At 40.8% G+C, this 23,050-nt stretch overlaps 1 protein-coding gene and 1 long non-coding RNA gene across 3 annotated transcripts in view; one reads left to right on the top strand and one right to left on the bottom strand.

The window, feature by feature from the left end:
* LOC121142772 overlaps positions 1–9,498 on the bottom strand; it is a 30,801-nt gene extending 21,303 nt beyond the window's left edge. The window contains exon 1 of the long non-coding RNA XR_005879867.1: positions 9,327–9,498. This is a non-coding gene — a long non-coding RNA (uncharacterized LOC121142772). The remainder of the gene's footprint in view (positions 1–9,326) is intronic.
* Positions 7,629–23,050, top strand: part of Daw1 (dynein assembly factor with WD repeats 1) — a 38,274-nt gene continuing 22,852 nt past the window's right edge. The window contains exons 1-5 of one of the 2 annotated variants that reach the window (XM_040753190.1): positions 7,629–7,791; positions 18,264–18,336; positions 19,054–19,198; positions 21,013–21,071; positions 22,066–22,188. In XM_040753190.1, the coding sequence (XP_040609124.1) occupies positions 7,752–7,791; positions 18,264–18,336; positions 19,054–19,198; positions 21,013–21,071; positions 22,066–22,188 (440 nt within the window). In that variant the 5' untranslated portion in view covers positions 7,629–7,751. The remainder of the gene's footprint in view (positions 7,792–18,263; positions 18,337–19,053; positions 19,199–21,012; positions 21,072–22,065; positions 22,189–23,050) is intronic. The other variant, XM_013122361.3, reaches the window with a different exon arrangement.

Raw genomic sequence — 23,050 nt, 5'->3', positions numbered from 1 at the left:
TGATTTCCTTCTCAGCCCTTTTATTGTCTGTATATAGTAGGGCTCCTGATATTTTAGTTGATCTTGTATCCTGCTACTTTGCTGAAGGTATTTAACAGCTGTAGGAGTTCCATGGTAGAGTTTTTTGGGTCACTTATGTAAACTATCATATCATCTGCAAATAGTGAAAGTTTGACTTCTTCCTTTCCAATTTGTATCCTCTTGATCTCCTTTTGTTGTAGGTAGAACTTCAAGTACAATATTGAAGAGGTATGGAAACAGGGGACAGTCTTGTCTTGTTCCTGATTTTAGAGGAATCGTGTTGAGTTTCTCTCCATTTTGCTTGATGTTGGCTGTTGGTTTGTTGTATATAGCTTTTATTATGTTTAGGTATGTTCCTGTTATCCCAGATCTCTCCAAGACCTTTATTATGAAGGGGTGTTGTATTTTGACAAAGGTTTTTCAGCATCTAGTGAGATGATCATGTGATTTTTGTTTCTCAGCTTGTTTATATGGTGGATTACATTGATGGATTTTCATATGTTGGACCATCCCTGCATCCCTGGGATGAAACCTACTTGATCATGGTGGATGATTTTTCTGATGTGATCTGATTTGCCAGTATTTTATTGAGTATTTTTGCATCAATATTCATGAGGGATATTGGTCTGAAGTTCTCTTTCTTAGTTGTGTCTTCGTGAGGCTTTGGTATCAATGTTATTGAAGCCTTATAAAAAGAGGTTTGCAAAGATCCTTCTGCTTCTATTGTGTGGAACACTTTGAGGAGAATCGGTATAAGCTCTTCTTTGAATTTCTGGTAGAATTCTACACTGAGGCCATCTGGACCTGGGCTTTTTTTGGTTGGGAGACTTTTGATTACTGCTTCTATTTCCATAGGGGTTACAGGTCTATTTAAATTGTTTATCTGCTCTTGGTTTAATTTTGGTAAATGATATCATAAAATTGTCCATTTCCTTTAAATTTTCCAATTTTGTGGAGTATAGGTTTTCAAAATATGACCTGATGATTATCTGGAATTTCCACATTGTCCGTTGTTATGTCCCCCTTTTCATTTCTGATTTTGTTCATTTGCATGTTCAAACTTTGCCATTTGTTAAGTTTGGATAAAGGTTTGTCTATTTGTTGATTTTTCTCAAAGAACCTACTCTTTTTTACATTGATTCTTTGTATTATTACCTAGTTTCTATTTTATTGATTTTAGCCCTCAGTTTGATTATTTCCTGGTGTCTACTCCTCTGGGGTGAGTTTGCTTCCTTTTTTTTTCTAAAGTTTTCAGTTGTGCTGTCAATTCTCTAGTGTGACTATTCTCCAGTTTCTTCATGTGGGCACTTAGTGCTATGAATTTTCCTTTTAGCTCTGCTATCAAAGTGTCCCATATGTTTGGGTATGTTGTTCCTTCATTCTCATTGAATTCTAGGAACAATTTAATGTATTTTTCCGTTTCTTCTTTGACCCAAGAATGGTGCAAATGTGCATTATTCAATTTCCATGAGTTTTTAGGGTTTCTGCAGCTTGTGTTGTTATTGAATTCTAACTTTACAGCATTGTGGTCTGATAAGATACATGCAATTATTGCATTTTTTGTATTTGTTGAGGTTTTCTATGTTGCCAAGTATATGGTTGATTTTTGAGAAGATTCCATGTGGCACTGAGAAGAAGGTATATTCTTTTGTGTTTGGATGGAATGTTCCACAGATGTATGTTAGATCCAATTGGGTCATAACTTCTATTAGTTCCTTTGTTAAGTTTCTGTTTGGTAGTCCTGTCAAGTGGTGAGAGTTGGGTGTTGAAGTCTCCCACTATAAGTGTGTGAGATTTTATATGTGATTTGAGTTTTAGTACTGTTTCTTTTATGAACGTGGATGCCTTTGTATTTGGGGCCAAGATGTTCATAATTAAGACTTTATCTTGATTGATTTCTTCTGTGATGAATATGAAATGACCTCCTTCATCTATTTTGATTGATTTTAGTTTAAAGTCTAATTTGTTAGATATTAGGATTGCTACCCCCTCTTGTTTCTTGGGTCCATTTGATTGGAAAATCTTTTCCCAACCTTTAACTCTGAGGTAACGTCTGTCTTTGAAGCTGAGGAGTGTTTCTTGTATGCAGCAGAAGGATGTTTTTTTTGTCTTTGAATCCATTCCGTTAGCATGTGTGTTTTTATGGGTGAGTTAAGACCATTAATATTGAGGGATATTAATAACCATTGATTGCTCGTTCTTATTTATTTCGGAATGGTTGTTGTTGGTAGAAATGCATGTGGATTTCCACCCCTTTTTTCTTTTGGCTGTTGGTAAAGTTGGAATATCTATTGCCTATGGTTTTCTGGTTGCAGTTAACTTCCTTGGGTTGGTGTTTTCCTTCCTGAAATTTCTGTAGGCCTGGGTTAGTGATACATATTGTTTAAATCTGGTTTTGTCATGAAATATCTTGTTTTCTCCATATATATTGATTGAAAGCTTTGCTGGGTATAGTAGTCTGGGCTGGCATCAATGGTCTCTTAGTGTTGGTAGAATATCTATTCAGGACCTTCTGGCTTTCAGAGTTTCCATGGAGAAGTCAGGTGTAATTCTTATAGGTTTGCCTTTATATGTTACTTGGCCTTTTTCCTTAGCTGCTCTTAATATCTTTCTTTATTCTGTATGTTTGGGGTCTTGATTATAATGGGCTGAGGGAACTTTTTTGTGGTCCACTCTATTTGGTGTTCTGTAAGCTTCTTGCATCTTCATTGGCATGCTTTCCTTTAGGTTGGGAAAGTTTTATTCTATGATTTTGTTGAATATGTTTTCTGCCCCTTTGAGGTGGATTTATTCACTTTCTTCTATACCTATTATTCTTACGTTTGGTCTTTTCACTGTGTCCCATATTTCCTGGATATTTTGTTTTAGGGATTTGCTGGACTTAAGATTTTCTTTGATCAATTGATGAATCAATTTCTCCTAGTGTGTCTTCAACACCTGAGATTCTCTCTTCCATCTCTTGTATTCTGTTGGTTATGCTTGCATCTGTAGTGCCTGACTGTTTGTCCAGCTTTTGTATTTCCAGCATCCCTTCAGACTGTTTTTTTATTTTTTTCTATTTCAGATTTCAGCCCTTGCACTGTTTGAATTGTTTCTTGCAATTTTTGCTTTGTCTTTTCCTCCATTTCTTGCATTTTTTGAATTTTTTGATTTATTTTTTATTCTAACTCTTTAAGGGATTTTCCCATATGATCTTTGAGGGCCTCTATCATTTTCATGAAGTTGTTTTAAGATCATTCTCTTCTCCTTTATTTGTCTTGGAATGTTTGAGTCTTGCTGGCGTAGAGTCTTTAGACTCTGACGGCGACATATTTGTTTTTCTGTTGCTGAATGTGTTTTCATATTGTCTCCTTCCGATTCCTCCTTCTAGTGGGTGCAGAAGGAGCCTCTTCCTCTCCTGGTGGGTACGGGACCAGGGTTCACTTCCAGTGGGTGCACGCAAGTCCAATGCTCTGATAGCTCTCCTCTTCCTGGTCCTGTGGTTTGATAAATGGACTAGGATGCTGTGGTGCTTTGGCTCCTGCCTGGATGGAAGCTGCAGTAGCAGACATCAAGCATAGGCAAGTGGCCTGGAAACAGCTACCACTTTTCTTGTAGAGTAGTGTGCATGGCATCTTTCTGAACCATGAAATCTGGCTAGTAGGGATGAGTTCTAGGACAGAAACAGCTTGATATCTCCATATTCTGTGTCTCCAGTACATGTTGTCTTCAGGAATAGAGGATTACCATCAAGTTCTGGAGGGTAACCAATAACATTGGCAATAGCCTGTAATGCTCAAGGGTTTATGGGACTTCAGTGGCCAACAACTGTGAAAGAGGTAACCCATTCCTGACACTGGACTTTTAATTCTTTTCAGCTAGTAGTGTCTAGTAGAGGCATTGTTGTCCTATTATGGTGACAACTCCATTTTAACTCTTTTGTATATTTGCATATTTATGGACAGTGCAAATTTTAGAAGAGGAGGCTATTTGGGATCATGTTTTTGGAAGCTTCAGTCTTGGAAGGATTGGTTCTGTTGCTGTGGGACTGTGTTGAGATAGTACATCACAGTAGAGAGTGTATGGTGGAGCTAAGCTGCTCACCTCATGGCTGAGATTCACAAGAGAGAATGGAAGGTTCTGGCTCCTTCTATTCATGTCCAGAGCATACGCTGCTGAAGTATGACTCATTTCAAATCTCCCTGAACACTGATCCCTTTGCAATGTTGTTCAGAAGTAGTACCAGTAACAGTCCCACATCCAGCTTTACCAGCTCTTTCATGCATATCTACTGAATGACTCAGGGGATTCTCATTGTCAGGGTTCAAGTTCTAGGTAAGATCAGATGCTTTTGAGTCCTTTTGTGGGAGTGTAAGCCATATGGGAAGAGGTAAATGCAATGAAACGTCATGTACACCAGTACAAAGCAGGCCCTTCACACTGAGTCCCCGTGTAGCAAGGCCACCTCTAGTTTCCATGTGTAGCTCACCTCCCCTGCCTGACTTATGGTGTCTACAGATTGTTTTCCTCTCCAATAGGAGACCCAGGCTCTTTTACCTACTGCTCTCAAACAAGGCCCAATGCTGCCGACCTCTTGTTGATGCTGTAACTTTCTCAAGGAGGGTCCAAATGGATTCCACGAAGCCCAACTGTAGATAGACATCGCACTCATACTCCACTCTGTCCATTCTCAATACTGAATCTAGACCCTTGCTCCATAGCCTGACCTTCCCCTCTGTCCCCTTGCCTTTCTGTGCTTCTATCAGTTTTAGGGGTTACTTTTCCCTCTACTTTTCCCTTCCTGGTGACTATCACTCTCGAAGCCATGTCCACCAGCCTTTGTCAATTACTGGGAAATCTGGAGCAAAGTTATGTAAACAATTACAAGTTTTCATTGACTCTCACACTCTGGGGGTCTGGATCAGTCCCATGCTGGCCTCCCAGCTGTCGGTCTGGGGTCCAAGAGCTCTCCGCTGTTCGGATCAGCTGTCTCTGCTGGTTTTGCCAGCCCATTCTTTGCCAATTTGCTCATCGCTCCTCTCTCTCTGTCACTGGGTTCCATGGGTTCAGTTCAGTGTTTAACTGTGGGTGTTTGCCTCTGCTTCCATCAGTCCCTGGATGAAGGCTTCAGGATGGTTATAGACTCCCAGAGTGTGAGAGTCAGTGAGGAGGCCTGGGCAACCTATGGGGCCCTGGGCAGTAGATCAGTATTTATTTATCCCTGGCATACAAATGGACTTCGTGTGCCCATAACACAAAGAGGGATGCTTTCTCAGCCTGGACTCTTAGGGGAGTGCCTGGACTCTGCCCTGAGTGAAATGACTGACTCTAGATATCCCCTATGTGGAAGGAAGTGGCGATGGGGTGGGAGGCTGGGGGGGGATGGTGAGGAGGTGAGGGAGGAGGGGAGGGAGAGGGAACTGGGATTGACATGTGAAACAAGCTATTTAAAATTAAAATAATAAAATCAAAAATGATAAAAAAGAATTCCAAGTTTTACCATATATGTTTTGGGGTCTCATTCATATTTGAAAATATGAAGACAAGGTCTCTGTATGTGGTAGTTTGAAGAAGATGCACTCTATTGTCTATGGCATTTGAATACTTGGTTCCCAGTTGGTGGTATTGCTTGTTGAAGCTTTGGAGGAAGTGTGGCAATGGGGTGGAATTTGACAGTGTAAAGAATCCTGTAGTTTAATGTTCAATCTCTCTCTCTCTCTCTCTCTCTCTCTCTCTCTCTCTCTCTCTCTCTCTCTCTCTCTCTCTCTCTCTCTTTATGCTTGTAATTTAAAGTGTGAGCTCCCAGCTTGCTGCTCCAGCCTCCATGCCTGTCTACTGCCACACTTCCTCACCATGATTGTGATGGATTCCTTCCAGAATTATAAGCCAAATAAACTCTCCCTTCTATAAGTTGCTTTGGTTACAACAACAGAAAATCAACTAATTAATACACTGACAATCAAAGAAACTTGCTATGACTATAGCTCACAAAGGATCTGCTCATGGGAGACAGGGTCCAAATAGAATCACTCAGTTTTAGCCGCATCAGGGAAACTTATTAAACCAGTGCTGTGGATCTCAAACTGCTATCTGTAATTTTTTTTCACCTCAGATTGTAGGATCTCCTTGCTGATTTTTTTTCTGTTTCAGCCAGTCTAGGGAGATAGGAAATGAGCCCAGAACAAACATTTCTGAAGGATTCCCAGGTAATTTTGTTGCTTTCATTCCTGGATCACATTGTGAGACCTGAAGGCCCCAGTAGCTTCACTTGACTAGCTAGCTGGGTTGGTTTAGGGGAGTGACATGAAGGCTCCTACATGTATAGCTTCTGACTGCTCAAGGCTAGTCCTCAAAGGATCCTCTTAGTTCAAGCTGCTGCATCAAAATCTTATTGATCAGATGGTCCATGAACTATAGAAACCAATGTCTCATGATTCAGGAGACAGGAAGTCTGAACTCAAGGTGACACTCTAGTCAGTTCTGGTGAGCCTCTCTTCTGGGTTTTAAACTGTTAACAGCCCACTGTATCTTCACACAGAAAGGAGATTATAGAACTCTCTGTGAGCTCTTAGTAAGAGCCTTATCCTAAGGTTCCAAGTAGTTGTCTCAACTGTTTCCTATGACATTCCATTTGGGTGAGAATTTGAACTTAATGAAATTTGGGGGGAGTGGAAGAGATTGTCAGTCCACTGCAGGGAATCAAATACTACATCGTGACTAAGGCCCTGTGAATGTCAACTGATCATCTAGTGAGGAATTGTGCAAAACCACGAGGGATCCATTCACGAAGGGCAGTAATGTGGCTCTGTGACATAGTTATGCTAAGCCACACCCTGATGGGGACCATCCCTGGGCAGTATGTGCACTTTTTTGGGTGAATTGCACATAATACACTCACTGGAGGTGAAAGAATCCATACCCAGGCTGAGAGGATGGTGCATGGTTTCCGGCAATGAGTAAGTGATGAGTCAGCTTTAACTACAAGTGAAGCCAAAGCCAAGAGAGAGCTTGAGTCTACTCAACGCTCTATTTGCTCCTTTCTGTTTGTACACAGCTCTATTATCTGGTAGGAAAATGGCTTGGGTATTTGACAACAGTTCTGGGTTTCAATTAGGACCCTCATATCCCTCTGTGTATAAGAGGTCCTTGAAGGAACTCCTAGGGCTTTGGACACTAAATGGAAGTAAGTATGCATGTACACTTCTGAGAAACTGTTTTCATACAAAGATCAACACAAGGCCTGCTGCCCTCCTGCTGCCCCCTAGGGAGGCAGGGCTTCTACTCCAAAGATGTGTTATAGTTTGGGTCTGAAGAAGTATGTATTGAGGGGCTTGGACCCCGCTATGCAGTGGTGTTCAGAGGTAGGAAAGAGAAAGTGTCGGTTTAGCGGCTTTGGCAGGTAATAGAACACCAATCCAATCGTTTCTTAAAATGGAATAGTTTGTCTTCTCTTTATTGGAAACTGTATGAACATTTTCTTTTCCACAATAGCAATTCTTTTTCTTTCACTCTAAAAGGAGCTAAAATAAACGAATCGATTCAGTTAATCAGTTAAAGGATCAACTCTTTCCAATGGGATGAACTAGCGCCACCAAGCGGGAATACAGCTTGCTCCCCTTGACCGCTCCCGACCGGCCGCGGCTGGGCTCTCCAAAGCCCAAACAGAATCACTTGCGCATGCGCTGCAGTGGCCCACTGCTGTTTGCCCGTTTCCATGGCTACGAAGCCCATCAGCGTGGGAGAGGAAGAAAATGAAGCTCAAGAGCCTCTTGCTTCGGTATTACCCACCAGGTACGGAGTTCCCATGTGTGGACCCTGGGTTCCCAGCCTGGGACGGTCTGAGACGAAGGAGGGGCGGGAACTCGGGGAGGGGCATGGAGGTCCTGCTTCTGTGACCCAGTGGGACAGGAAGCCATTGCTCTGCAGTCTGGGCCTCCTAGCCTTTCACATGCTGACCGACCCCTGTTCCTCAAAGTCCTTTAAGTGACTGTCTGAGGAAGTTGTTCAACTTTTAAACAGCTTTCTAGTAACTCACGAGTCTGAGTAGGTGGGGCTGGAAGGGTAATGAATACTGATGTCCTGGGATAGTGTTTTCTAGAACCATCTGTTATTTTAAACTCTTAATGACCAAGTCTAAGTGAAGGAAGCATGAAAAAAAAAATGCTCACTCAACCAAGCTTGTTACCTTTGTCACACACTCCAGTGTACCTCCTCAAGAAATCACGTTACGAACCCACAACTTTCAGGCTCTGTGCATGCACCTGGCCACATGCGTTTAGAGAAGGTCCTTGATTCTGATGTGGTGATTGTGGTCTATGTCCACAAAATGCTGCTGTTTCAGAGTAGGATATACTTTTCTGATGGTCACATGTTATAGGTTGAGGGGGACATGGTCACCATCGGAGAGTAAATGAAATAAAACTTGTTAGGGTCAAAATAGGAGGAAACTGGGCAGGGTGGCACACGCCTTTAATCCCAGCAGCCGGTGGATCTCTGTGAGTTCAAGGCCAGCCAGGTCTACAGAGTGAGTTCCAGGACAGCTATGGCCAGCCATTACACAGAGAAAAATCTGCCACGACAAACAAACTAACCGAACAAAAAACAAAACAACAACAAAAATAGGAGGATACCTCCCAGATTTTATCTAGGAACTCAATTTAAAAATAAAAAGCCAGTGGGTAAAGATACTTGTGGCCAGTCTAATGTGGTCGGAGGAGGAACTGCCTCCTGAAGTTCTCCTGTGACCTCCACATGTGCACTGTGGACTGTATGCTTGTTTTCATGTGCTCATGTGCACACCATAAACAATAAATGTAGATAAAATAGCAAATGACATGGAAAGTGTGAAAGAAAATGCTCAAAACTTGGCTCTGGATAACTGCTAAACATACCTTCTCAACGATTCGTTTGGGGATAGAAGCTGCAGGAATGTCAGGGGAGAGTTAATTCACTTTGCAGCATTTTCAGCAAGACAGTTTTATGGATGTGGACTCAGAATTGCGGGAACAGGTGTCTCATTTTCCTTAGCAATGCAGCCAGCATTTCAGCTCATAATTCTAACCAAAGTATCTACCAGACAAGGCTATCATTATTCCTTTCTGTGATGCCACTCTGATTTCGCTGTCTTAGACGTTGTCCAGTCAGCAGACAACATCATCACCTGTCTGTTTTCCTTGCCCAGTTTTTTCCCTGCAGAAGCCACATGACCACCCTTTATTTCCTCTTGACACCTCTCACTGCCCCTCTCTGCTCACTCTTTTCCATCTGTCAACAAATTGTATCAATCACTTCTACTTCCAAAACATTTTGTGAATCCATCAGCTCACCCCTCTTCAGAATCACAGTTTTCTTGACTCAGCAACTCTTCCATCCACTAATGTAGCCCGACTCTTGATTTCAGGCATCTTCCATCTCTTGTTGGGATGGCAGTGTCTTGTCAACTCTCATCTACTGTTTTCCAGTGGAATCTGAACCAGACAACTCCAATAGACTCCCATTATGCTCCTGTTAGGATTAGAATAAAATGAATAGTCTGAAATGGTCCACTCAACCGGCTCTCTTCATTTCTAGAACTTTACCCTCTGTCCTCTCTATATTTTAGATCTCTGAACTATTCTTCCAAAACTTACAAGAAGGCCTGTCACCACTGTCCTCTCCCTGGACAAAGTTTCCCCTAGACCTCACAATGGCTAATTTTTTTCTTTACATCATTTCAACTAGTGTCATTGACACAGAGAAGCCTTCCTTCTCTATGTCAAAAGTACCTTCACCGACTTACTCTACACCGTTTTAAATTTTTGTGGGCTGTGAGACCTGAGCAGCCAATTATCAGCATATTAGACCTTCTCTGTGGAGCAAGTTGATTGGATATGTCAAGTTGTCAGTCAATAGCTCTTAGACTCACACTTCCAGTGACATTCGAGTTGCCAGCATGGTTGCTCTCTCCTTACAGTGTAAGCCTAATTTGAGCCACATGTCCTCCAATCTCTCTCCTTTCTTTCTTTAGCTAGTTTCCTTTTTCACTGAGGCAGGGTTTCTTTTTTTTTTTTTTTTTTTTTTTTTGGTTTTTCGAGACAGGGTTTCTCTTTCTTTTTGTTTTAAAAAATTTTATTTAACTTTTATGTTATGTGCGTTGGTGTGAAGGTGTCAGATCCCCTGGAAATGGAGTTACAGACAGTTGTGAGCTGCCATGTGGCTGCTGGGAACTGAACCTGGGTCCTCTGGAATAGCAACCAGTAATCTTAACCCCCGAGCCCTCTCTCCTGGCCTGTTGTCACTGTTATCACACCCCAAAACCTGTCTTTTCAAGATCTTCACTGACCTCCGTGTATCTGAATCCACTGGCCATGTCCCAGTCCTAAGCAGGCAGCAGCACTGCACTCCATGGCTACCCAGTCTGGTTTCTAAAATGACTACTCTGCCATTTTCCCACCTCATCACCACTCCTTGCTCTGTCCTGTGCTGTCTCCTCTGCTCTCGTAGTCTGGAATGCCCCAGACCTCTGACCTGAAACGTGTCTTGTCTATTTGCACTCATTTGCTCGGCAACCTCAACTATAGGTCAGAGCATCTAACTGGAAGTTTGGCATCTTCATAGGTACATCCAATGTACACTTCATATGGGATAAGTTTCCTGTGGTCTTCCCTATCTCAGCGGAAGCTTTGGTTCTGTACTAGTTCATGACAAAGATTTGGTCTCATTCTTATTTCTCCTCTTTCTCACTTTGTATATTGTTCAATGAGTGATTTTGTCAGTTCACTCTCTCTCTCCTCATCCATTCATGAATCCATCCATGTCTATCTCTCCATTCATCCATCCATCTACCCTCCATCTGATATAACATTCTACCAATATTATACCAGTATTACCAGATATCAGAGACCTCATCCCACCTCCATTACATTACATTAATTTTCTCTATTACTAGAGCTTCCCATGTCAACAGAGCAACCTGATGACTCTGTTGAAGAGCCCATCTGAGGAAGCCAATCTGCTGCTCAAGCTCCCCACACACCTTTGTTCATTTTAAATCTCAAAGTCCAAGGGTCACTCTGTCCAGTCTCTGCAGGATCTCATCCTTCTGGCTCTTTGACCCTGATATTTTCTTAGTCTTCCTTTAGCAATACCACTCTTTTCTGTGTGCATCAGACCCACTTTACGTGGTCCTACTAAGAGTCTGTGAGGCTGCTACTACTTCCTGGGATAGTTTTTCTGTGGTGGTTTTCTGTGGTTATTTGCATAGTAGGTCTTCGAAACTCTTAGCACTTTCCTCAAAGATGTATCAGAGGAAACCTAGACGGCTTCTCTTTTAAAGAGTTCCTTCTTCCCAAGGTAGTTTCCAGCCCTCTTCCACCTCAGGGCTATGTCAGTCCAATACACTATCCCCTTACTAGTTTTTCTTGCTTAACTTTCCCAAGAGAAGAGTTCTATGAGGGACTTTGGCTGCTTTGTTACCTATTTTCGGCAGGTTCATAGAGCTTGGTGCATAAAATGTCCACACACATGTGTTGAATAGGTAAGCTTGATGAGACCATACACAAGGATGATCCTGGAACTTCAGCTGAAGTAAGAGCAGAGGAGTCTGATCTGTGATGATGCAGCCCCGGCAGTCACTGTTGTACCAGGAGTCAGACAGGCTGCACACTCCGGCTTGTCACTCTTGCCTTCATGATTATTTTCCTAGTGAGACCATATTACTTAGCACAATTAGATATTTGATTTCTGAATTCCAATCCTCAGGGTGCTATTGCATATGCAAGTTTCCCAGACACTACTGAATAGCAAGTGGGTGTTTTACTAACATTACTATATGGAAAAAATGCTTGACATGCAATGTCCCCTGTATAGCCTTTATTATCAGGTCTATATAGAGAACAATTTTGTTTTGCCTTCTAAGGCTCTTGCTTCAATCCTCCCACTTAAAGTCTGAAACACCCTTCTGCTAGCATCTGCTAAATCAATGCTGTCCCTTCCTAAATACCTGGTGACTAAATTCATGCAGCAGAAAGTTGGTCATGTTCAGTAGTTCAGTAACCGAAAGGTCTTGGCTTTTTGAAACGTAGGTGCTCACTGAGTTTTTCCACCAATTCAGTTATGACAGTCTTTGCCTCTTTTGTCATTTTGTGTTCAGTTCCTTGCTCTTTGGTTAGAAATTAAATAAACATCAATTAAACTGGTTCGGATTCCCAGCACTTCAAAAGTTTCTGCTGTTCTGAGTAAAGAATACTAGCATTTCTTGATACATTGCTACGGTGTGAGGGTAGAGGCTTCTTTATGTAGTGTTTTCAGAGGTAGGCTTGTTGCATAGTAACTGATGACAAACAGAAGGTAGGGACTATTGAGAGGTAGAAACAAATCACCCGTGAGAGATGTACACCGTTAGCACTTTCACCTGTTTGTGTGAATTCTCTGTAAGCTCATGCCACAGCTTTCAGCTCCAGGTGCAGCCCAGTAGTCGTGGAAAGGATAATCACACTGCCTTGATATTTTATCACAGTGATGCAGCCAAATGTGTCTGTTTGAGATTTTGTACTTTACTTTCTAGACCTCATATTATAGCAATTTAATTTATTTTTAGTAGCCATATTCAGGGCTTTGGACAGCACTTATTTTGATAGAAACAAGATAGGCAGTGAAAAGAAAAAGAGCTGACCAGACTTATAATTAAAGTTCATTTGATAATTTTAAAAAATGAGTATTTTAGGATATTAGGTTGTGTAATGTGGGTGTCAACTTCTATTTTTCCAATCTTTCAGACACAGATTATCCTATTACATATCATCCCTTATTATAGTAGTTCTCAACCTTCCTAATACTGTGGCCCTTTAATAAAGTTCCTCATGTTGGGGTAACCCCAACCACAAAATTATTTTTGTTGTTACATCATAACTGATTTTGTTACTATTTTGAATCACAGTGTAAATATCTGATATACAGGGTATCAAATATGCGACCCCTGTGAAAAGGTTGTTTCAACCCCAGAGGGATTGTGACCTACAAGTTGGCCACTTCTGCCTTCTAGCACTTACTAGAAAATATTGAGTGCTTGCTTTCCTCAATAATAGCACACAACAAGTGCATTTATATATGATGTAAACTCCTACAGTCACAGAAAAGGAAAATCATTTTAATGTTAACACTGCCTCACATTTAGGTTGGCTTTATAAAGTTTAAAATGCTTATCTTATTTGGGCCTCATTCCTTAAGGGTTTATATTGGTTAATTCTAGGAAAATCATATTTTTTCTCTTATTAGTGAGGCAGAGACTCTCTTATTTTGTGTATTTACTCATCATTGGCTGCCCCCAGCCCCAGGTTTAGAACTCTTCCTATTGAACTTCCTGAGTTGAAGCGCCTTCACTGATCATAATTTGTTCTTAATGTCATTAACTCTTGACTGTGTGGGAGTTTAAAACTGCAGAAGTCCTTTCAAAACTTCATCTTTAGCTGTTGAGTTTTATACACTTAAAAGACTGATTGCAGACACTGGCGGATAAATATGCCCTATGATTCAAACTATTTCATATTTTATTACAAACATTATCTCTAACCAACTTGTAGTTATGTTTTTGTGTGTGGCAGATATTTATGCTAATTTTTAAATCAAACTGATTTTTACATCATTGCTTGTTAAATAACACATTGTTTGCCCATTGATTCTTTGCCCATTGATTCTATATGTTCCCTTAACCTTTCTTTGAAATGGCAAGGTATAGGTAATTATATAACCATGGTTTATTTTGTATCAGAACGATACTTCATTGTCTTATAGTTTATTGTTCTGCATAGTGGAACGATATTTCAAGTTCCAAATAGGAAAATTCCATGGTATCAGTTTCATACATTTATATGACATCTTTACAATATTGACCTTTGTCTTTCAAAATTACATCTCTCCATTGCCATTCGGGCTGTTATTTAATGGTTCAGACATATCTTGTATATTTCACATTGATTTTGTATTCAGGCACCCAGATGTTCCCTTTCCAATTGTAAAAGGGATTTTTCTATTAATTGCATCTTCATTTGTTAAAATATGTTTATAATTTATCCAATTTCAACCTTAGATCTTTAAATTGCTCCTTTAAACTCCCTTCAGTTTATTTCTAGTTCACAGTGTATTTGTTTTTAAAAGATTCTTTTTGGTTTTTTTTTGAGACAAGGTTTCTCTGTGGCTTTGGAGGCTGTCCTGGAACTAGCTCTTGTAGACCAGGCTTGTCTCGACCTTATAGAGATACAACTGCCTATGCCTCCTGAGTGCTGGGACTAAAGGTATGCACCACTACTGCCAGGCTCTTAAAAGAGTTTAAAAGTGTGATGATCCTAAATAAAAGCTAGGGATGAAAAGATGGGAGGGTAGGAAAGCAAGGTGCACATCTGGGAGGAGTTGGAGAGTGGTGGGAATACATCAAAATATATTCTGTGAAATTCTCAAAGGACCAATAAAATGAGAAAAATATTGTGATATCTACATTTTGCTGAAAATTTCTTTGTGCCAAAGGCTGTCTGTTTTTATCCTAAATAAACAAGAATTTTCTTCTTTCTTTTTAAGTTTATTTTACAGTTATATAACCAGAGTCTGACTCCAAATCTTCACTACAACTGTCTCTTATGAAGACAAATTTTGTCAAGACAAACTATACAAAAGTGCCATAAATCTAGTCATTCTCTTGTGCTGGAAGGCTGGGTAGCTCTAATAGTCATCAAAAACATTCTGAGTGTTTTTCTTATTCTAAGGCATTAAACTTCAGTTTTGCCAAGTAAAGTGTTGCAAGACTGTTTTGAGATGAATTCATTCCAAGATTGTGACACCCAGAAGGGGCCATAAGAGGAGAAGCAGGGCTGGGGGAAGAGCCTTGCTTGTTTAATGTGAGGGCAGGTCACCAGCATGTCTGGAATTCAAGAAGCCTATTGTGGGGAGCTGTAATTAATGTTTATAATTATGATTAATGATTAGCCTACTGATAACCAGGCCATGAGCACCAATGAAAGAAAGATAGATAGGCAGACAGATAAAATGAGAAGAATACTTGGGCGTAGATTGAGATTAAAAGGAACAAAGCCATTGGAGGAGAAAGAGGGAGTGCATTCAGAAAATCCCGAGGAAGATAGATATATTGGGATTGGCTACCTATGAAGGGTCATGGGTAAAAAGGCAGGGAACGCCTATCTAAATAAGCAGTCTGAGGATATATATCCAGCCACATACCGTGTTCATGTGCTTAGCTGGCACCATGGTGGTCCTTAAGAACATACCTGTGGTTGTGTGAGTTGCAGAATGAGGCGCTCCCCCAACTCCTACTCCTTAAAGATCATCTTTACTTCAAAGACAGACAGATAACTGATGCTTTTCATATTTGGTGCATTTGGCAGACAAAGTTTCTACTGAAAACCTCAGTATTTCCTGCCAGTGATAAAATTTGAGCTTTCACAGAAAACAAAATGTTTGGAAAACTTGTACCCACCACATGGTTATGACCGTTTGCCAGCAGTGAGAGTTTTCTGATGATAGGTTGGAGGGGCTGCTAACAGATGTGGTCACTGGAAACCATATGACAGGGCCTGTGAAGACTAGAAGCCACATGTAATTCAAAGAGAATTGTTTTGCAGTTATGCCTGCATAAAAATCCACAGAAAATCTGGATTTTATTCTATCTGGATGTCGCAGAACTCAGTGAAGTGGTTGTAGTTCTACACTGCAACTATCGCTTGATAGTTGTAAAAACTCTTAATTGCTAAGTTTTAATATCATATTAATGAAGAGCCATCATCATTTGCAGAAGCTATTATATATTTCGTATCTGTATATGGCCGCTTATTTCTTGTATTTCAACCAGAATAGTGTCTGAATGGCAAGAATTCTAACTCAGAAGTGGCAGTGAGGTCACAGCTGGCTTCAATTTGGCTGGGTGTAGGAGATGTGTGTAAAGCTGCTGTGCCGCTGCTCTGATGGTTTCCTTTGGGAAACACAAATAGTACAGTTGTGTTAGCATGTTATGAATCTGTAATAAAACCACTTCACAAATGCTTAAAAGTTATCAACTTTAACGTGGAAACCATTACACAATGAAAGCATATTTGTTGTCCCAATATGTCTGAGAAGTGTAAGATGTTCTTGTGGCCCACGCATGTGTTTGGAGGCTGTGCAGTGCCCAGGGGAAGTACAACAAGGCAGGCAGCGCGTGTGATTAGGATGTGATCAGTTCTTTGCCCCGGGCTCTTTTCTCTCTGTTGTGTGTCTTCACAGACACAGATTATGCCTCTAGTCATCTTTAGCATTGAGCCAATCCACAATGATATTTTTCATGTCATTGTCCATTCCGTATTTTAAAATTCTTGTTTGATTTATTTTAATAAGTTCTGTTTATTGCCAAAGATTTTTAAAAATTGCAAGTGGCCTTGTGATTGTTGAAATATTAAAACACATAGACTTTTTGTTAATTCTTTGAAGAATTATATACATGTACATAAAACATTTTGGTGACAGTAATTTCCCTTCTTCCAACTCCTCTCATGTCTACCCACTCCTCAACATCATGCCTGTCTATAAACTCTTCAGTGTGGTCACTGGGGCATGGTTTGTCTACTAGGGACCACACCCTTAAAGAAAACTGACTCTCCCTCTCCAACATTCACCAACTGTCCATAGCTCCTCAGTTAGGGATAGGGGCTGTTGAGTCCATTTTCCCTCTCAGAGCTAGAATGATGCCTGGTTTCACCTTGTGTAGGTCTTACACCAGCAAATAAACATCTATTGCTGTTAATATCTTATTTTTATTTTTAATTATGTGTATGTGTCTATATGTGAGCATATGCATGTGGGTTCAGGGTGTCTGTGGAGTCTAATTCCTCTGAAGCCGGAGTCACAGGTGGTTTTGGGTACTGGGAGCAGAGCTGGATTCCTCTGCAACAACAGTATGCATACTTAACTGCTGATCCATCTTTCTAGCCCATGTTAAGACACTTTTTAATGACTATTTATATACCAGGTAATTGAAACATCTCATTCATCTCAACATTGGTGTTTGCTATTGGCCTTTGCTGGTTATCAGTATGATGGATGATTCTTTTTATTAATGTATCCTGGGTATTGGTGTTTGGTGACTGTCTCTTCCTGGTTTTAGCACCATAAGGTTATCATTAAGCTTCTATCTAGACCGCTTGTTGGGTCAGCTCATCACCTTGCTACATTTAATAAACAGGTCTGGTCCCTTTCTGAGGGCTTTAGTGGCAGTGGCAATTTGCTCTCCTGAGCCCCAAGAGTATTACTGTGCTCTGCTTTGTGTTTCGGTGCTCCTGTGACATCAGACAGGGGCATGAAGGTACTTCTCTGATGTTTCTGAGTGCCCTCTAGGTCACCCCGTGAGACTGGTGATGCTGCTGTCTGGAGGACAAGGAGACAAGGCTTCTCTAGCATTGCTTTAGAACACGTGTAGTTGTGGACAGGTTTGGGACATCCAGGAGTTTACTGTTTCTCCTTTTTTGGATGGGTGGGATGGGTTGTCCTCCAGTGGTCAGCCTCAGAAAAAAGTGTGGGACGTCTTAGCTGCTGTGTCCCCATTCTACCAGCACTGGGTCTGCTGTTGGGCATGCGCTGAGGAGGCCTGGAACTGTATTGTGCTGCTTCTGTGTTAGGACAAGGATAGCCCAGGGCTTCAACTGTAAGGTGCTACTGGCTGGTCACATTTCATCTATCCTCACAAAGCATGAACAGGAAGTGGGGCCCAGATAATAACCTCCCTTGCCCTCCAGTGATCCACATCCACCAAGGAAGCTCTCCCTCCTAAAGGTTCCATGATCTTGCTAAACCACATCACCAGCTGGGGACCAAGTGTTCATACCTGTGAGCTGATGGGGGATAGATAGTTCATATTCAAACCACAGTTCTATACAAAACTGAGGACCAGATTTCAGATCTATAGCATTCTAGCACTCGGGAGGCAGATACTAGCAAACACCTGATGCTCTTGGGCAAGCCAGCCTAGCCAAATTGATTAGCTTGAGAGACCCTGCCTCAAAAAATAGAGAATGGTAGATGAAGATACCTGACATTGACCTCTGGCCTCCAGATGTGTGCTCATGCAAGTAAATGCACACCCTCCTTCATGTATGTGTGTGGCCACAAGAACTTGTACATGTGCCACACACAAACAGACACAAAACAACAATTAAAATCTGCAAAGGAAAAGTTTTAAAAGAACTCAAAGTGCATAACCTTTTCCTAGCCTTTCTTAAGCACATTATATCGTGCTTGTGTGTTTACAGGAATTATGCTGGAATATGAAAAAGGTGGAGAACTAAAGACCAAATCCATAGATTTGCTTGAGCTCAATCCTAGGTAAGTTAGCCATGAATGCAGAATGTGCTTCATATCAGAACTGTTAAGAAAAACACCCAAGGAGGTTGTACGTATGGCTGGGCTGAACAACTATTATTCAAAACACAAAGGCCATCATTCTAGCCTTTTTTTCTGAGAAGGGCTATTTTAAAATAAGAACTGGTTAGTCTAGAATAGTTTTAGAAAAATATTTAAGACACGGTGTCCAGCTTTCCCTATTTAATGTCTTAGGTTGGCTTGATGGAATTGTCACAGCTAGCATACTAGGATTGATACATTATCACCAGTCTGGGTCCATACTGTACTCAGACTCTTTGAGGTTTACCCCATTTCCCTTTTGTGTTCTAGGACCCTAGTCAGGATCCCATAGGTCATCTAGCTGTTATGTCTGTATAGCTTAGAGTACCCTGGATTCATCATGTAGGAGACGCCATGGAAATCTCCACTTATACTGGAGCCAGCGTCTAACACGAATCATTCAAAAAAGTTGCAATCTTTGGTCTTGAACTTCCTTCTACCAGTTCTGCCTCCACTGGCCCAGAGGAACACAGTGATTACTGTGCATCCAACTTCTAGGGATTGAAACTTAGGTCTTCATGCTTGTGTAGTTCACAACTTTATCCATCAAGCCATCTCCCCAGCTCAACAGAATGTATTTCTTCACGTAGTGAGCATAGACACAAATTTGACATGTAAGTGTTGTGGGGTGAATTTCAGTACAGATGTCAACACCCTGGTAGAAGAGATCCAGAAAGCAGAGCCTCTGATCACGGTTTCCCGGACACAGCAAGTCAGACTCCTGGTCCAGAGGCTGCAGGAGAAACTCAGGCAGCATTGTGACCACAACTTCTACCTGTTCAAGGTAAGGAGTGCTTAGGAACACCAGGGTCACAGCAGCTACCTGCTGAAGGCATGCATAGGGACACCAGGAAGGACAACTTGGGTGTACTGTTGATTTCTCTTACAAGTAATATCTTAAATTTTTTCTAGAAAAATACTTGTGTGTTGTTTTAGTATTTCACATACAATTGGCCAAAATTAACCTTCAATAGGTATTTATTGAAAGAATGGATGAAGTTCAAAATACTAACTTCTTGAGATGTTCAATAAGGATTACCAGTCAATTCATTTCCCTTTTTAATCAAATTACTAAAATTATTTTCTAGTTACAGTACTTCTAACAAGTTGTATTTCTTGATAAATCAATGTTCTTCATTTTCTGCTTTATCATTAACTAAACTAAACTAAGCCATTGAATTATTAACTAAATGTGTTATAAATATTTTTTCTCTATAATTTTCTGACTAAATTAAAAATATAACAAATGTATCTGTGTAGTTACTTAAGAACAGCTTTTTAAGTTAAAATTTTGTTCTAAGATTGCCTCATTTTATACTGATTTTATCCTTATGTTTTAAAGTATCATTAAAATAAATACTTTTTTATTTTGTATTCATTGATTCTACCTGGTATAAATATGCAGGTTCTCCTTGGTTCTCATCCATTCAAGTTTCCAGAAAATAAGGCTTTTTTAATGCTTTATTTTTTCTACAGCAGGTGGCACTGTTCAATTACAAATACAAGCTGTGTAACTACCTTGACCTTGTGAATTCTCATGTAAGGGAACATACTTGATAGCAAAAAAGAAAGGTATTAATAGTTGTGCTCTGGAACCAGACAAATCTGAAGCTGACTCACCTTCTCGAATCACTCAACCAATAGGTTATTCAATTACTATACTTATTCAATGAATAGTCATTAAGTACCCCCTAACTGATAGATAATGTAGGGGTTCAAATATAAATGAGGCATTCCAACTTAAGAGACTTTTAGGATTAGAAAAATAACACTGCGTTGTAAAATATATTTGAAACATGTTTTTCTTAAGTACACTGTTCAAACATGTATAGAAAACTATGTGTGGCATGTACAAGACAATGCTACAAAAGAGGACAAAGAATGGGCTGGCAAAACCAGCAGAGACAGCTGATCCTCCGAACAGGGGAGCTCTTGGACCCCAGACCGACAGCTGGGAGGCCAGCATGGGACCGATCCAGACCCCCTGAATGTGAGAGTCAATGAGGAGGCCTGGGCTACCCCTATGGGGTCCTGAGCAGTGGATCAGTGTTTATCCCTCGAATACTAACAGACATCATGTGTCCATAACACAAAGAGGATTGCTCTCTCTGCCTGGACTCTTAGGGAAGTGCCTGGACCCTACCCCGAATGAAATGATAGACTCTAGATATCCCCTATGTGGAAGGAATTGGCAATAGGGTGGGAGGATGGGGGGGATGGTGGGGGGGCGCGGGAGGAGGGGAGGGAGAGGGAACTGGGATTGACATGTAAAACAAGCTATTTAAAATTTAAAAAAATGTTAAAAAAAGAGTGCCATTGGAATCTTCTTCAGTAGCTGCAATTAATCTCAACAGTGAACTGATTGGTGGGAAGCGGAGACTCAATCACTTTTTGCAATTATGTGTGGCTATTGAGAGTATAGTTTGTCTTTATCAGAGGCACACTGCTGTTTTACTTCTAGTTTGTTTGACTATTGGATCTTGTCCATTTACTACATACATCTAAGAATACATAGTCTGTCACCATTTGTTTGAAGTTAAAATTGATAAACTTAATTCTGTGTGAGTCCAAAATAAATGGTGTTTCCTTCTGTTGAAGGTTCTCAGAGCACACTTACTGCCGTTGACCAATGTGGCACTCAACAAAGCAGGCTCGTGGTAAGGTCACCTTGTTCTTTTTAACTTTTAGCAATCAAAGAATGAACATTTCTGAGGGTTCTAAAGTGTTCAGTTAGTTCCAGACCTAATGTGCCCATCTTTTGGACTTCTTGATCCCTATGATTACAGAGGAGAGGTGCAAGCCCTCGCTCCCAGGGTGTAACCCCGGTTTTCTTTGTGTTTGTGTAATTTGTGTGAGAGGCACTAGGAGGTGTCATCAAGTACTATGGCTGGGAATCAGAAGAAACAGAACAGTCCCTAGGCAGCTGCCTTTTTGCCAGGGCTGTTGGAGCTGTTTATCAGGGGCAGCATTGTAGCTGGTAGGGATGCGTTGGTTCAGAGCCCGCCTTTTTTGTCTAGCTCTGTTTTGGTGGACAATGCTTAGAACTACCAAGGTCATGTTCAGAAAATGCTTTGATTGCTTGGGATCTGAGGGTCTAGTTAGGAAAGGTGAGATAAAAGCATCATTTTGGTACACAGACATGCAAATATGCCTTATAACTCTGCCAGGATTGCTGTCATAAAAGAGCACAAACTAAATGACTCTCAAACAGAAACATTTTGATATTGTAGAATGTAATGACAGAGGGTGTGTACAGGTTAGGGGAAGAGAGGGTCAATGATGGTGTCAAAAGTTATGATCTGAACAATCGGGAATATAATCTTACTCATAGTGAAGCGTTTGGAGTTTCACAGAAGTCATAAAAGTCATTATAGCACACACTTTAATTGTATAAGGATACTTATTATTGGAACAGAACTGGAAGATTTACTTTCTACTTAATGGGTTTTTAAATTAAAGGATTTGGAAACTGTCCTTTGTTTTGAATGTATGATTTCCAATATTAAAATGCATACCAAAGGATAAGAAGGGGGTTATTATCCAGTGGGGAAAAGAAACAAAAACAAAACAAAACACAAAAACCAGGGAGGTATCCATGAGCACAATGCCCGCCATTTTCACCATGCACCGTGCTCATGTTTTCCACATTAGCATCATCACAGGAAGCTACGATCGGACATGCAAGGTGTGGGACACTGCATCTGGGGAGGAGCTGCACACGCTGAAGGGCCACAGGAACGTGGTTTATGCCATAGCCTTCAACAATCCTTACGGGTACGTTCATTTCATCCCATCATTTCTTCATCACTCGTATTCACCCCACCACCTACTGTGTGACCACAGGAAAAAGACAGGCTTGAAATTCATTGTGTTTCTCCTTTGTTCCTCGGGAACCTTTTAAAGTCTCTTTCAATGTTTGCTGCCTTCGAGATGGCCATCAGTTTTATAAGGGATTGGAAGCTGAAGTACCATTCCTGGGAACAGTGTGTGGAGAGTTATCTGGAGTTCATAGTTGGTGATGCTGACCAAGAGAAAGGACTCATTGATGTACAGCATTGTGTTCAAGGCTCTGGGGAGTGTGACATGCTTCTGCTGCATAACATGGTTTCTTTCATTTGTAAGTGAACATTCAATCTTGTGGAGCAGAAAAAGTATGCTAAGTAGCAGTGCCAAGAACAGTGGAGGCCCCCATTCAGGCCAACCTCTGGTTAGCTGACTCAGCACATTAAGAATGCTCTCTGTTTTCAAGCATTGCATGTTTCCCATTCCCACGACACCATCGCTGTTTGTAGCCACAAAGATACCCATCACTGTGTTTGACTCCTCCATGGTGAGAGTCTAAGCTTATCAAGGGGTAGTTGTATATCCATGAACCTGTGCTTTTAACCATACTTGTAGGAATCTAATTGCACAATTGTCAAAATAATTAAAAAATATTACCTAAACTAATGAGCTGTGAAGATGAAAAGAGAGTTACTGTCTTCTATGAAAGCAGTAGGGGAAATGTTTGAGAAAGTTCTTCCTAATGAAGTTGTGAGCAAGAGCCACTGTATTTTTGTTCTTCCAGTCTATTTAAATTCTTTACATTTCTCATTCTATTTAAAAATCTTAAAATACATGTTTATTTTTATTTCAA

Source organism: Mesocricetus auratus, unplaced genomic scaffold, assembly GCF_017639785.1.
Source record: "Mesocricetus auratus isolate SY011 unplaced genomic scaffold, BCM_Maur_2.0 Super-Scaffold_100010, whole genome shotgun sequence".
Classification (NCBI taxonomy): domain Eukaryota; kingdom Metazoa; phylum Chordata; class Mammalia; order Rodentia; family Cricetidae; genus Mesocricetus; species Mesocricetus auratus.
Note: the sequence above shows the minus strand (reverse complement) of the source record. Positions and strands in the feature narration are given on the sequence as shown.